General features: G+C 44.1%; 1 protein-coding gene across 4 annotated transcripts in view; it reads left to right on the top strand.

Annotated features, from left to right (window-relative positions):
- Positions 1 to 12181, top strand: part of slc44a5b (solute carrier family 44 member 5b) — a 35466-nt gene continuing 23285 nt past the window's right edge. For 2 of the 4 annotated variants that reach the window (XM_030372079.1, XM_030372082.1), the window contains exon 1: positions 2 to 224. In XM_030372079.1, the coding sequence (XP_030227939.1) occupies positions 188 to 224 (37 nt within the window). In that variant the 5' untranslated portion in view covers positions 2 to 187. Of the gene's footprint in view, positions 225 to 12181 lie in introns of all 4 variants that reach the window. The other 2 variants (XM_030372081.1, XM_030372080.1) reach the window with 2 other exon arrangements.

The raw sequence follows: 12181 nt of genomic DNA, 5'->3' as shown, positions 1-12181 counted from the left end.
GAATAACTAATGACGCTGTCCCGTGCTGTAAACACGGTCGACGCTGTGCTGCGTGGTCTGGCAGCCCGGATCGAGATCTCGGGGTACTGTATTTATCTAGTGACAGGACCATTTAAAACCGTGATTCACCTCGCGTCTCATATGCAAACCCTAAAACCCAAACGGTGCATCCTCTGTACGAAGTGCAATGGCTAGAAAGACGGACATTCCTTCTTCTTACTATGGTGAGTGGAGCCGTCTTTGTTAAACGCAGTCTTTCCTCTCCACAGCACAACAAAGGATAATTCTTCATGGACCCGATCATCTTTAGACCTCTGTCGATTCATATCAGCTGTTCTGTTTGGCTTTACAGTAAAAGTGTGCCGAATGGACAGTTTTGTTCTGTATGCGTACGTTTTAGTAATAAGCAGATGTAACGTTATCTAATAGCGGACTTTTCCTCATCATATATAGCCTATATTCAGAATGCAACGTTTGACCAATTATAGTTAACGATGTAAATAGCTGTTGTATGTAGACCCTGATGAAATGTAGAATTGCAAAAGACCTAGGCTCTGTAGGTGTATGCTGGTATGTAAGCGTAAACGTGCATATCATTTAGCTGTCAACGACAATGGATTTTGTGGTATTTGTCGTGCGTTGATGCCTAGAGATCCTTTAAAACGAGACAAAGCCTAATATTGATCAATTAGTCGGCTATTACAATTGAATAGCAGAATAGTAGTTCAATGCATTCAGAGACGATTATCAAAGGCAATTTGAATAGCAAGTTCATGATTGTGTGCGACATTCAGTTGCTTGGCAGATGTAAATAATCGTGTAAACAGTATGCCTATGCCTTATCAAGCCTCGGTTTCTTACCTAATACGTGTGTAAATCGGGGTTTTACTCCTCATAGCCTACACAAGAGCCTACAACATGGATTTAAAATGTCAATGTTTTAATGGGACTTTCCCTGTATTATGCTTGCATTCAGATTTTCCACAAGAACAGAACTGTTACTTATTAGTAAGTAACCAACACATTGCACCTTCCAAGCTGTCAAGTTTAGCACTGACATTCACACTCACATCCATGGCTGGGCACAACTGTCAGGAAGTGAGTTTGAGCTGCAGGACTTTGCGTCCTCCTCCTCCTCCTCCTGTCTATGCACAACAGTATGCGGCAGGAGAACTTAATGCAGTTCTGTATCTTGATGGAGCTACACTGCACTGGGTCCATGACTTTCCAACACGCTCGCCAAGGTATCGGCCGGATCTCATGACACCCCAGCCCCCCATAGGCCTGCTGCCAATTAGGGTTCCTTTTCCATCTGTTCTGCTGTCCTGATCTGGGCTTCTGCCAGAGTTCTCACGGGGGGGGAGTCGTGGCATTATTAAAACAGAACAGAGAGGCATATCACCAAGAGCCCATCGAAATGCATGTTTTATTCCAGACGATTTCGTGCTTGGTTAAGATCAGCATTCAGCAGACTTTGGTCATCAAAGGCGTATATCCATTCACGGGTGGATCATTCACTAAAAATTTGTATTGAATATATTCTTGGTCAGTGTGGATTCAGGCTGAGGAGAACGAGGAGAATCCATTTCTGGTGGACACCTGCTCAGACCTGATTGTGTTTGACAGCTGTGTTCTGCCATTTTGCTTAGACAAAATAAAACCTATTCTCGTTTGGGCTTTGATGTGTTTGAAATCAAGATCGTTCTGCTTGTGTAATTAAACAATTACGCGACAACGAACATCTGAATCAGTGCAGACATATTGCCCACATTACAGAGTTACCTGCTGTGATTACATAAGCAGAAGTGGAGGAGTCACAAGAACAGAGTGAGTTTTAACCCCTTCAACGTTCAGCAGCAGTTGGAGATGCTGCGGTGGCACGTAGGCTGGTACTTAAAAAAGTATGTCATCGTCTATGACAGCATAAAGGAGCCGAATGTAAAGTAAAGAGGTTCTCTGATAGATTTATAAATGTTTTTGTAGTTATTTTGTCTGTAAAACTATAGGTCATACTTTACAAGTACGAAAGCGATTATTATAATACATTTGAAACAAGTATTTTCTAGAGCCGTTTGTCCGTTCTGATTCCCTGTAGAAATGGCGGTTCAATGTATCGGGGCCCCTTGGTGGAGGACCTGCTCCCTATGTAGATATGAAGAGGTCCATCTTAGCCGTCACACAACGATTGTTATTTTCATGGCATTACACACTAATTAAAAGTGTGTTAATTACACATTGGCACTAAATTATCCACACTGCATCTTTAGCAGGCTTCAACAGAATCAAAATGAGTTTCCCCCCTCACAGTCAACGTTGAGCTGGGACTTATGCACAGGTAATTAACACATTTATCACATGAGCAGCTCACAAAAAAACGCTGCATTTCTTTACGCTCGCCTGATGGAGAGCTTTGCCTTAAAATTAACGAATAGGTTATGGTTGTGCCGGTTATGCTCTTTTACCTGTACCTTTTAAGTGTAAATTATATTTGCATGAGCCATATGAGCTTCATGGACACATTGAATCATTCAACGGCTGTCTGTCTGTGTTGACCCAAGCTGACTAGCTTGTTTCCCATAAAACGGCACTCTAGGGAGAATGACATCAACCTACACACCTCCAGCAATCCATAGCCTGTCTAGTTTTTAGTGTACATGCAAACAGGGAGACTTACAATGACGTTGGAGTGCACCGCAACATTTGACACAATGCGTGTCATTAAAATAATGAATCATTACCTTGTAGCAATGGAGACCTGGTTGTTTCTCCGTCGGATGGGTTTCGCATTACACATGTCTTGCCACAGAGGTGAGGCACTTGTGTGTTAGACTACATCTGAAAGATGTATGTGTGGAAACCAACTTGGGGCTCTCACTTGACAGTTGACAGCAATCGGAATTCTGTGTGTAGTCCGCACAGCGGCAGAGGTTAAGAGAATTCCCTGTGGAAGGACACACAGACCCATCTGTCACCGGTGTGTGCGTGTGTGTGTGTGTGTGTGTGTGTGTGTGTGTGTGTGTGTGTGTGTGTGTGTGTGTGTGTGTGTGTGTGTGTGTGTGTGTGTGTGTGTGTGTGTGTGTCCAAATGCTAACCGAGTGTACTGTACATTTAAAAATGCAGCATGTGTTAGTGCAGCATGTATTCATTCTGCATCCTTTCCTGGGGACGGTTTACTGTTTACATAAGTATGTAGAATGTAAAGTTGATGGGTTGATATGGGGAAAAGGAACCCAGGAGCCAGCGCAGAATAAAGTCACGATGTTGAAAGACACAACATAGAGTGTACCAAATGACGGTTCACAGATAGTCACAGCCCTATGAAAACATATGGGATGTACTCCTTTACTGACTACAAACATCAGTTCATAGGTAATTAGTTAAAGGGAAATGCCGAGATATCTGTCATACCCAGATTTATAAGAGTCGTTTAATTCCAAATTCGTCTATGGGCTGGGGAGTATAGAGGAAGGTTACCTGTCAGCGGCACATCAAAGGCAGCCTAATAATCACAGCGCAGAAAATGCTAAATCTGTGTTTGTAGACAAACTATAATCTTGTTGTGTTGTTACTGGCACTTGTTTTGAATAAGCAACTATTAGGAACACATTGAAAATCTTTGGAAAGTAATTAAAGTATATGCAAATCAATGGAAGCGGCGAGCGGAAAGCAAAGGCACAATTAATGAATTTTGAATTAAACAACTTGTCTTGTCTGGGTCAGACAGGCAAACGGCAATATGCAGAAATGTTGGCGAATCCCTTTAATGGTTAGGTAATAGTTACTGTTGGATCCGGAAGGATCCAACTGTGTTATAGCAGAACTATGGGGGGAGACGGCACTGAGTCTGGGCCGGAAACCAAGAACTGCTAGCATAAGTGGATGAAGCTTTCTGACAGGGATTTAAATAAGTGTCTCTTGTGGCAAGTTTGTGTTCGTCATTTACATGCATACAGATTCTCGCCTCCAGCAACAAAATTTGTTGAAACAAATGCAAAAAGAAAGAAAGTGGTATACCACGTTCACCCAGGTCTTAGCTTGGCTGTCATCAGACTTTTGATATTAATCCAAAGTCTGATTTGTCAGACTAGTTAATCGTAGATGCTGTACTTTTCTATCCACATACAGTATGTAATCACCCGCATGTGTTCAAGTGGTAAAAAACGAAACACATCTGCTGCTTCAAGCTTCCTCCTACTCATCACACTGGAACCCTTTGATTTCAAAGGCCGGGGCAAGACTTGCATCAGCGGCGCTTGTCTAATAAAATCAAAGATACTCCATTCAGAGTCTATTGAACCCATTAGACACATTGCGTTTAGTTCTACCACAGTTACACAAGGATCTAACTGAAATGCCCTCTGGTCCTCCCCCCCCTTCTTCTGTCCCAATGAAGTATCCAAGGTCACGCAACTGCAGCCCCTTTTCCCAAACGCTAATATTTATATTTGTATTATTATTCTTTTTGTGTTGCTTTTTTGTGCTTACGGCAGGCTAGCTGTCGAGCGTCTGACACTTTGATATGCTAACTCCGGTTCCCCAAGCTTGGGGGATGCAGGGAAGGTGGACTGTAGGGCAGAAACCCCCATCGAGCCTCCTCGCTACATCCCTCTGAGGGGTTGTCAGCCCAAGCCCAGCGTGCTGAGCTGTCTCCTCAGCCGTCGCAGAGAGCATCAGCGGTAAATACTTCTCATGTATGAAAGTGCCCAGTATCTATTCACGCGTGTAAGACGCTGTTTGGGAGACCTCAGCAGATATGCGGAAAGTAAACAGTTTGCTCCAACCAAAAACAGGATTTCAAATCATTGATATCCTCAGGAGAATGCGGAGAGTACCTTAATTAGTTTTCGTTTTCTACAGGGAGCGAAGGACAATGAGGAACCATAGCCACTTTTTTAAGATTTGGGCATTTGTTTTTCATGACAGTCCAGAAGGGCTTGTGCTGTGGGTAGATTTTGTGTAATAATCATCCACATTCCTAGTGCTATGAAGAAGAATGCCATCTGGAGTTTATTTCAAATGGACAGCAAATCTCTTCAGTGAAATTAGCACGTGTCCGCATTGTGCAGCTCTAGTTGGGGAACATGTCATGTCTAAAGATTGTCAGGTACTGCGGCGGTAGACAATACAAGGCATCAGCGATCACAGAAGAGAGAGTCAAAGTTCAAAGCCATATCTGCAAGACATCATAGCAACGTGAGATACTGCTTCGAGTAACGCCCTGCTTCATAACTTGGGCATTGGTTATTAGTTCTTTGTTTCGGTGGAGTCATTCTCATGACATGTTTCTCGGCCTCTTGGGTGCACTTCTGCTTTGCAGGTTTTGTCATGCTAGCTCACAACAATTTCTCCTCCGTGTGATAAACTAAAACCGATGTGCCATTTTTTTCAAAAGGCATGGCTTTGAACAATGATGCCCTTAAGTAGGGGTAATCCTCCTGCCATTTGGTTAGATATTTACACAAACCTTTAGCCTTTTAGACAGGCACTCCATGTCTCCATCCCTCTCACGGGAAGCCCCCACCGATAGCATTGCGTCATGTATGGCAACGCGTTACATTCATTTTGTATTGGACGCAATATCGCGATGGGCAAGGGACTGTGGGGAAGGCTAGCGTTTGCTTGGGGATTGCTTTGTATTGAAGGGGCGGGACGAAGTTTGAACTTCAATGAACTATGCGATTGAGCGTGTAGTGCAACACGTGTCTAGCCGATGTGATTGGACAATCGACATTCAGTGAGTACTGGCGGGCCGTGCAGACTCGAGGTGAAATCCATTTTCTTTTTTTAAGCACTTCCATCAACAAAGTGGTAAACACTCACAGGCAGCAACGAAAGTGGATGCGGGGCGATGTCCCCCAACGCCAACTGTTTCAACCGCGAGACCACGCTTTTTATGGGGCCAAGCCGTCTCGTTCATCCATTTTTTTTTTTTATCCTTGCGGGGTGCGGTTCTTCTTCCTCTTCTTCTTGTTTTATTGGTGGGTGCCGTTTGATTGACAGACTTTTCGTCGCGGGATGTTACAGCTAATGTTTTACCTACTGCCACCTTCTTTACTGGAGGGGAATTGCAAACATATTCTTATGCCTACAATCCACGTTAACCTACTGCCACCTTTTATTTTTTTATACGTAAGAAATGTAAACAATGCAGGAGACAGAATATAAGTAAACAGGGAGGAAAACAGAGGAGATGGATCAAATACTGGAGAATCCCAGGAAAAACAGACGTGATAAATGGGAATGCTTGTGTAGACCCAAACCCAGTGTGTGTGTTTGGGCCTGCGTGCGTGAGTGTATGTACACGTGTGTCAGATTCCATATGATTATGAAACGAGGATCATCATTACCAAGATCTTAAAAAATACTAAGCATCAGAGCCATAGGGTAGAGCATGATTCGACAGAAGCCAATGCTTCATTAAATATGAATGAACAGCGTTCAAACTAAAAGACTGAGCCTGCTCGACTAAATTGGGCACATCATTACGCAGAATTATTAAGCGTTCCGTTACTCAGATGTTTTCTAAAAGAGAGCTGCAAAAATCAGAGCGGACGTTTTTTTCAGATGCACACTTTCCGCCGAAACTCTCTTCAAACGACTTCGGACCTTTCCCTGAGCTGAGCACCCGCAGTGTTTTAGAGCTGTTAGCCTGAACGTGGCATGAAAGAGGGCTGTGTTATAAAGTGTAGCCCGATGACACTGGACTCAGTGTACTGGGTGTGTTTACACACAGACAAGTTTAGCAAAGGCAAGGTAACAGGGTGTAGGCGGAACAGATGTCGAAACGAGAAAAAAGGTGAAAGTAGTGAAATTCTGTATGATTTCCTTATGAACCTCTATCTGATTTATGAGAAGTTAGATGTTTGCAGAGTAATGCACAGCATAGGGCATTCCCTTGTTAAATACCTAAGATGTGTTTATGGCTGTTTGCCTCCCTTCTCATGCTTAAGGTCATATACTATTTGCATATATTGTTCCATCTTGTTTTCCTTTAAAGATTACTAAATTGTATCAAATGTAGGGAAGATTCCTTTTGTTTCGTATCATGAACATGAAATGATGTGCTTTAAGTTCACAGCTGTTAGTATAGTGCACAGATCCGGGTGATAGAGCAGATTCAATGCAGAGGCAAATGTGTTGGCCTGAAAGCATGAGGATTGAGGTCAAAGCAATCGTCTGATACTGTTGTTGTGTAACTCCCAACCCGGCCTTATTGTCCCGAGGTGTCACTGTGATTGGTGTGTTGTTGTTCATCCCAAAGCATATGTCACAGGAGGACACAGACATACGAGGCAGCATCCCGTCGAAGCTCCCACCAGCTATGTGCGGGAGCAGGACAGTATAACTCCAGCCAGCCTGTGTGTGCTGAAGCTTGCCTGGGGGGCTTTTTCCCAAAGCTGTTGACTGGAGTCTCTCATTGAGCTCTTACCGCACAACACCCCATCCGATCCACCGGGGCCTGCGCTGTGTGTTCTGGCGCGCTGCAGTGCCCTCTGAGCTGCTGACCTATCGCACAGGCAGGGGCCGGGCAGAGGGCCCCTGGGGGCCCATCACTCTGTGTTTCAGGAGAAGCACTCCGGTCAACAGAGTTAAAGCCCAATTTAACTTGACATTGCGCAACTTTTGTGCTAATGGCTTGAGTGTCTTCCTCCTGCTGTTCCTCAAGGATGGGGAAGAGCGAGGTGGCTGCTGGCGCGCAGCCAGGTGCTGCATCCGATTGGTCCTCAGCTGTGCTAGTAGGAAGCATCTTTGAGCTAAATACCTGCTCCAGAATGACCTGTCTACTCATCAATCTTCAGTCATTTAGAAGATGCTTTTGTCCAAAGTGACCGGCTGCAGTAAATTCTGATTCTACCAGGGAGGGGTTGGCCGTCTTGCTCAGGGATGCTTGAGTTGGCTGAGGACAGGGATACAGTAACCTGCAGATGGCAGTGGAATAGCACCCCGATCCTGCTGTCTCTGTTTTCACTGGAAGTGGCTTTAGATAAAAGCATCTGGCTAAATGGCGAATCATTAATTGTTCTTCATGGGTAACCCTCTCCTGTATTTTATGGTAACATTTTGCATGAAGCCCTGGCAGATTTTTTTTTTTATCAAGAGGCATGCCTCTGATCCCTGGGCTGCCGGCCGCAATCCGTCACATCATCCTTTGTGCTTTTGCCCCTTCGATCTCATCCTGACTCGCCCCTTCCTCATCCACCCTAGTGATGTGTGGTACAGTGGTATGGACCAAACGGTTTCTGGTGTGTGGCGCCCACATACTGTATCGGAGACATGCAAGTGTTTGGAGTATAACTCCCCTCCCTGAGGAGATCAATGAAAAGTGTGTGGACGCTTTGTGTTGTTGTTTTCTATTTATATTCTGCTTGCGTGGGTTCCGCTACAATGGCTTGCTACCCAACTCGCCCATAAAGGATCTCTCTCCCGCTCTGATTAGCGCTGATGTAAAGGAGTGTGATGCAACCTGATAGGGAGGAGACGTCGGTGGGTGTCCACTGGGGACAGTCGGAACTACCTCAGGCAACCGTTGGTTATCCACGGTGGAGTTATTGATGTGATTTTGTTTTGCTGCAACGCTGACTACCGAATCAGTACTGCACAAGCTACACGCCATGGCAGACTTTGATGTAGACACCGATTTTTTTTTGATTGCAACAGAAAGCCTGATAACATTCACAGCAAAACAAACATGGTTGAGGCCTGAAACCCTTTTAGGATTAAACACGAGCAGAGTATTCTAAATATGGCCATGTCCTGATTGTTGCTCCTAGGGTGATGCTAGGTTTATAAAGACAAATTGTCTTTATAAACTTAGCATCACCAGTGCTCTATAAAAACGGCAGTAGTCTATTGTCTTAGACAATAGACTCCTGCTGTTTTAAAAGAGCACTGGTCATGATTTTGCCTTACCAGTTGACATTGGTGTTTTCTGAACTTCCATCATCCACTTCAAAGTAGGACAGGAATACCATCCCATAATACTGTGAAAGCACCGACATGCTCTCCCTCCACATGTAGAGGGAGAGCATGTCGGGGCTTTCACAGTATTATGGGATGCTCTCCCTCCCTCTAAAATACCGGAGCCGTTACACCGTATCCTTCGGGACGAATTCACACGTACCGCTTAACCCAGAACACCTCCCAATTTTAGAACAGAAACATGGTCACGGTGACGCCATCGGCACCAGAGATGGCTTGGAGAACGATTATTTAACTGATTCAGTGACGTGGAGGTTGTTGTTGTTTATACTTTGGTAAAGTTCAGCTTCATACTGCATGAAATTACTGAGATGGAAAAAGTCTATATTCAAATAATAATGCTGATGATAATGAAAATATTAATAATTATAACAATATGAATTGTTGTTTTCATAACAAGTTCTATCCAATAGCAATGTTAGACATCCTCAACTGTCAGTATTGGTAACTTTACAATTATTTTATCAGAGTAATTAAATAGCCCAAAACAAAATGTGTTTCTTCACCTAAACCCACTGTTTGTGGTACAAGACTCAAACACGACTCTCACACATCCAAACACAAAATGCATCAAAAATTCCTCTGTGCTGTTGCCAAAAGAAAGCATTGCCAAAGTTACGGTATTTCCTGCCAGGAAATAACAATCTTGTTTTTCAACGTTGCGTCTTCAACCACAGCAACCCCTTGGTCTCGCAGAGGCTGCGAATGCTGATCCCCAGGAACACGATTGCAAAACATCCCATTTACCCCTTAAAAGTTCAGCACTTCTCCAGTAAAACAATGAAAAACAAATGCACGGCTGATGCTCGTTATATTTGCAATGTTTGCAATCACACAAAAAAAATTATCTCTTTATTCTACTATTATTGCACCAAATGCAATAAACTGTATGTGTGTTCCTATCCTGCTGCATAACAAATTTTTAAGTAGTTTTTTTTTACTCTCCCCTGTGGGGGGGAAGCCGTTAGCCTAGGATGCTAACAATAGTCGGCCAATCAAACTATTATGCAGAGGCGCTGCTTGCTCTCTCATCTGCTCCTTGTACACACTAGAACTCATTAGTAGATACATTTAGGAACATGGTTGCGCTATCTTTAGCCCCTTTTACACTGCCTGTTCAAGGAGGGAATACTCTGTTTAAAACGTACAAATTTGGCATGGGGGGGGGGGGGCATTGTTGTTCCGCCTTTAAGCCGGAAGCGGAGGCCGTAACGAAGCTGAATGGACATCTGTGTGGAAAGGTGAACCGGTGTTCTGCCAATCTAGGCTACCTATCCAATTGTGGTACCTAGTGGTTCTGCGCATGTGCATGCTGACAATATTGATCCGTGGTGGACAAGTGGTGTAAAATACACATACTGTACCCCTCAAATCTCAAATTAAGACGTTATAATATAGTGTGAAAATATGCGCCCCATATTCTTACAGTGTGTGTGACTCCTATCCGGGGGAGGTATAAAAAAAACTATGAAGAAGAGACAGAGCAGTGTTTCTCCGACGTATTTCTGATCATAGAAGCAAGCCGCTTGTGCGAACCGGCTGTTGTTACGTTACGCGGCCTCAGCAAGTCGCAACGTTATGCATCAACATGTTGTTTACGATGCAAACCAACTTTGCTTGCTCTTAAAGAGTGGTAACCTAGGGAAAACACCTTAATTCTTGTTAATTGTTTCGAAAGCAATGTTGCCACCAGTGACGCGTATGTTATACATGACAAAGGACGCCGGGGCTGTTGTGTTACACCTCACGCCTCGGATTCCTGAATGCCGGCATGGTATGTAGAAGCACACAGGGGGGCAGGCATGTGTGAAAAAAGTGTAAAAAAGCAAAGCCAGCATAATGATAATCCTCTTTACGGCAATGTCGCAGGATCTCTGTATAAAACGGGCCTTTGGTCGAGAATGCTTTTAGACCACTGGAAGCATTGTATATCAAATGCAGGACATTTTGGAAATTGGCTGGATGCCACAACACTATCCTACCCTAAAGGTGACTAGATCTAGCAGTGTAAAAGGAGGTAACCTATGAAGTTGTTTAAGACAGCTTCTGCTGACTGTGCCAGTGGAAACTCACTTTTTGGCAAGTATTTTCCACATGAATGCACACACTGGTGCCTTTTACTGTTTTGAAATGCAATTCTATTCCACCACTCATTCGAAAGGAATATTACAGCCCATCATTTGCATGATGCGCTTTGTGGGAGAAAAAGAAAAGAAGATAGAGTTTCCTTTGTTAACTCTATCCTCCTGTCTTTTTTTCAAATGGAGACGTGTCGAGCGGCTTTGAAGTGTTTGAGCAGGCTCACAGTGGGGGGCCGGGCAGATGGGTGATGGACCCACTCACTCTGCCCCTCGCTTAGGCCCCAGCTGCTCCAAGATGCAGCACTCCGAGTGTGATGATGAATGTGTCCTTAGCAACGGTCCTCAGCGTCTCGCTGCCGGCTGAAGCCCTCACAGACCTGCATGCCTGGAGACACGCATGCTCATGGGGCTGATCAGGAGCCGTCTTGACCACACGCACACACACGTGCCTTCACGCGCATAAACACACACACACACACACACACACACACATGTACCATTGCATGCACATAAACTCACAACTACACACACACACACTTATCTATGCACACATGCACACACACATTCATAAATTTGCACTCGCACACTCACATGCACACACACACGCACATACACACACACAAGAATAGTACAATTTATAGAAAAAGTAAAATAGTAAACGCTGCCACTTTTGGTGAATTTATTTGTCATCGAATGGCCTTGGCAGAAATGAAACTGAGAATCGTTGTGTTCTTGTTCACTGAGAGTGAGCTCCTTATGTTAGCGAGTGGCCTTTCTTCCACTGAGGCCACCATGTTGCATCGGCTGGTTCTACAGAAGCCCAGGATGGACAATACACTCTAGAGAGGACATATTTATTATTTCTTTAATTACACACTGCCCCTTTAACCATAATAATTGTACATTTCTTGTAAACACATGTACATTTGCGGGCACAAACACATCACCGTATACAAAGGTATAAAGTTTGCCCTCGGCGCCTGAATGACTGATGAGTTGAATGGTTGAATAGTTGGCTGATTATTCTTTCAAGGTCAACTCATGGTTGACCCTCAGAGCCTGATGGTTGAATAATGTCTGAATGGTTGACTGATTAGCTATTTAGTCTTTGAGGCGGGGGT

This window comes from Gadus morhua, chromosome 12 (assembly GCF_902167405.1).
Source record: "Gadus morhua chromosome 12, gadMor3.0, whole genome shotgun sequence".
In the NCBI taxonomy this organism is placed as follows: domain Eukaryota; kingdom Metazoa; phylum Chordata; class Actinopteri; order Gadiformes; family Gadidae; genus Gadus; species Gadus morhua.
Note: the sequence above shows the minus strand (reverse complement) of the source record. Positions and strands in the feature narration are given on the sequence as shown.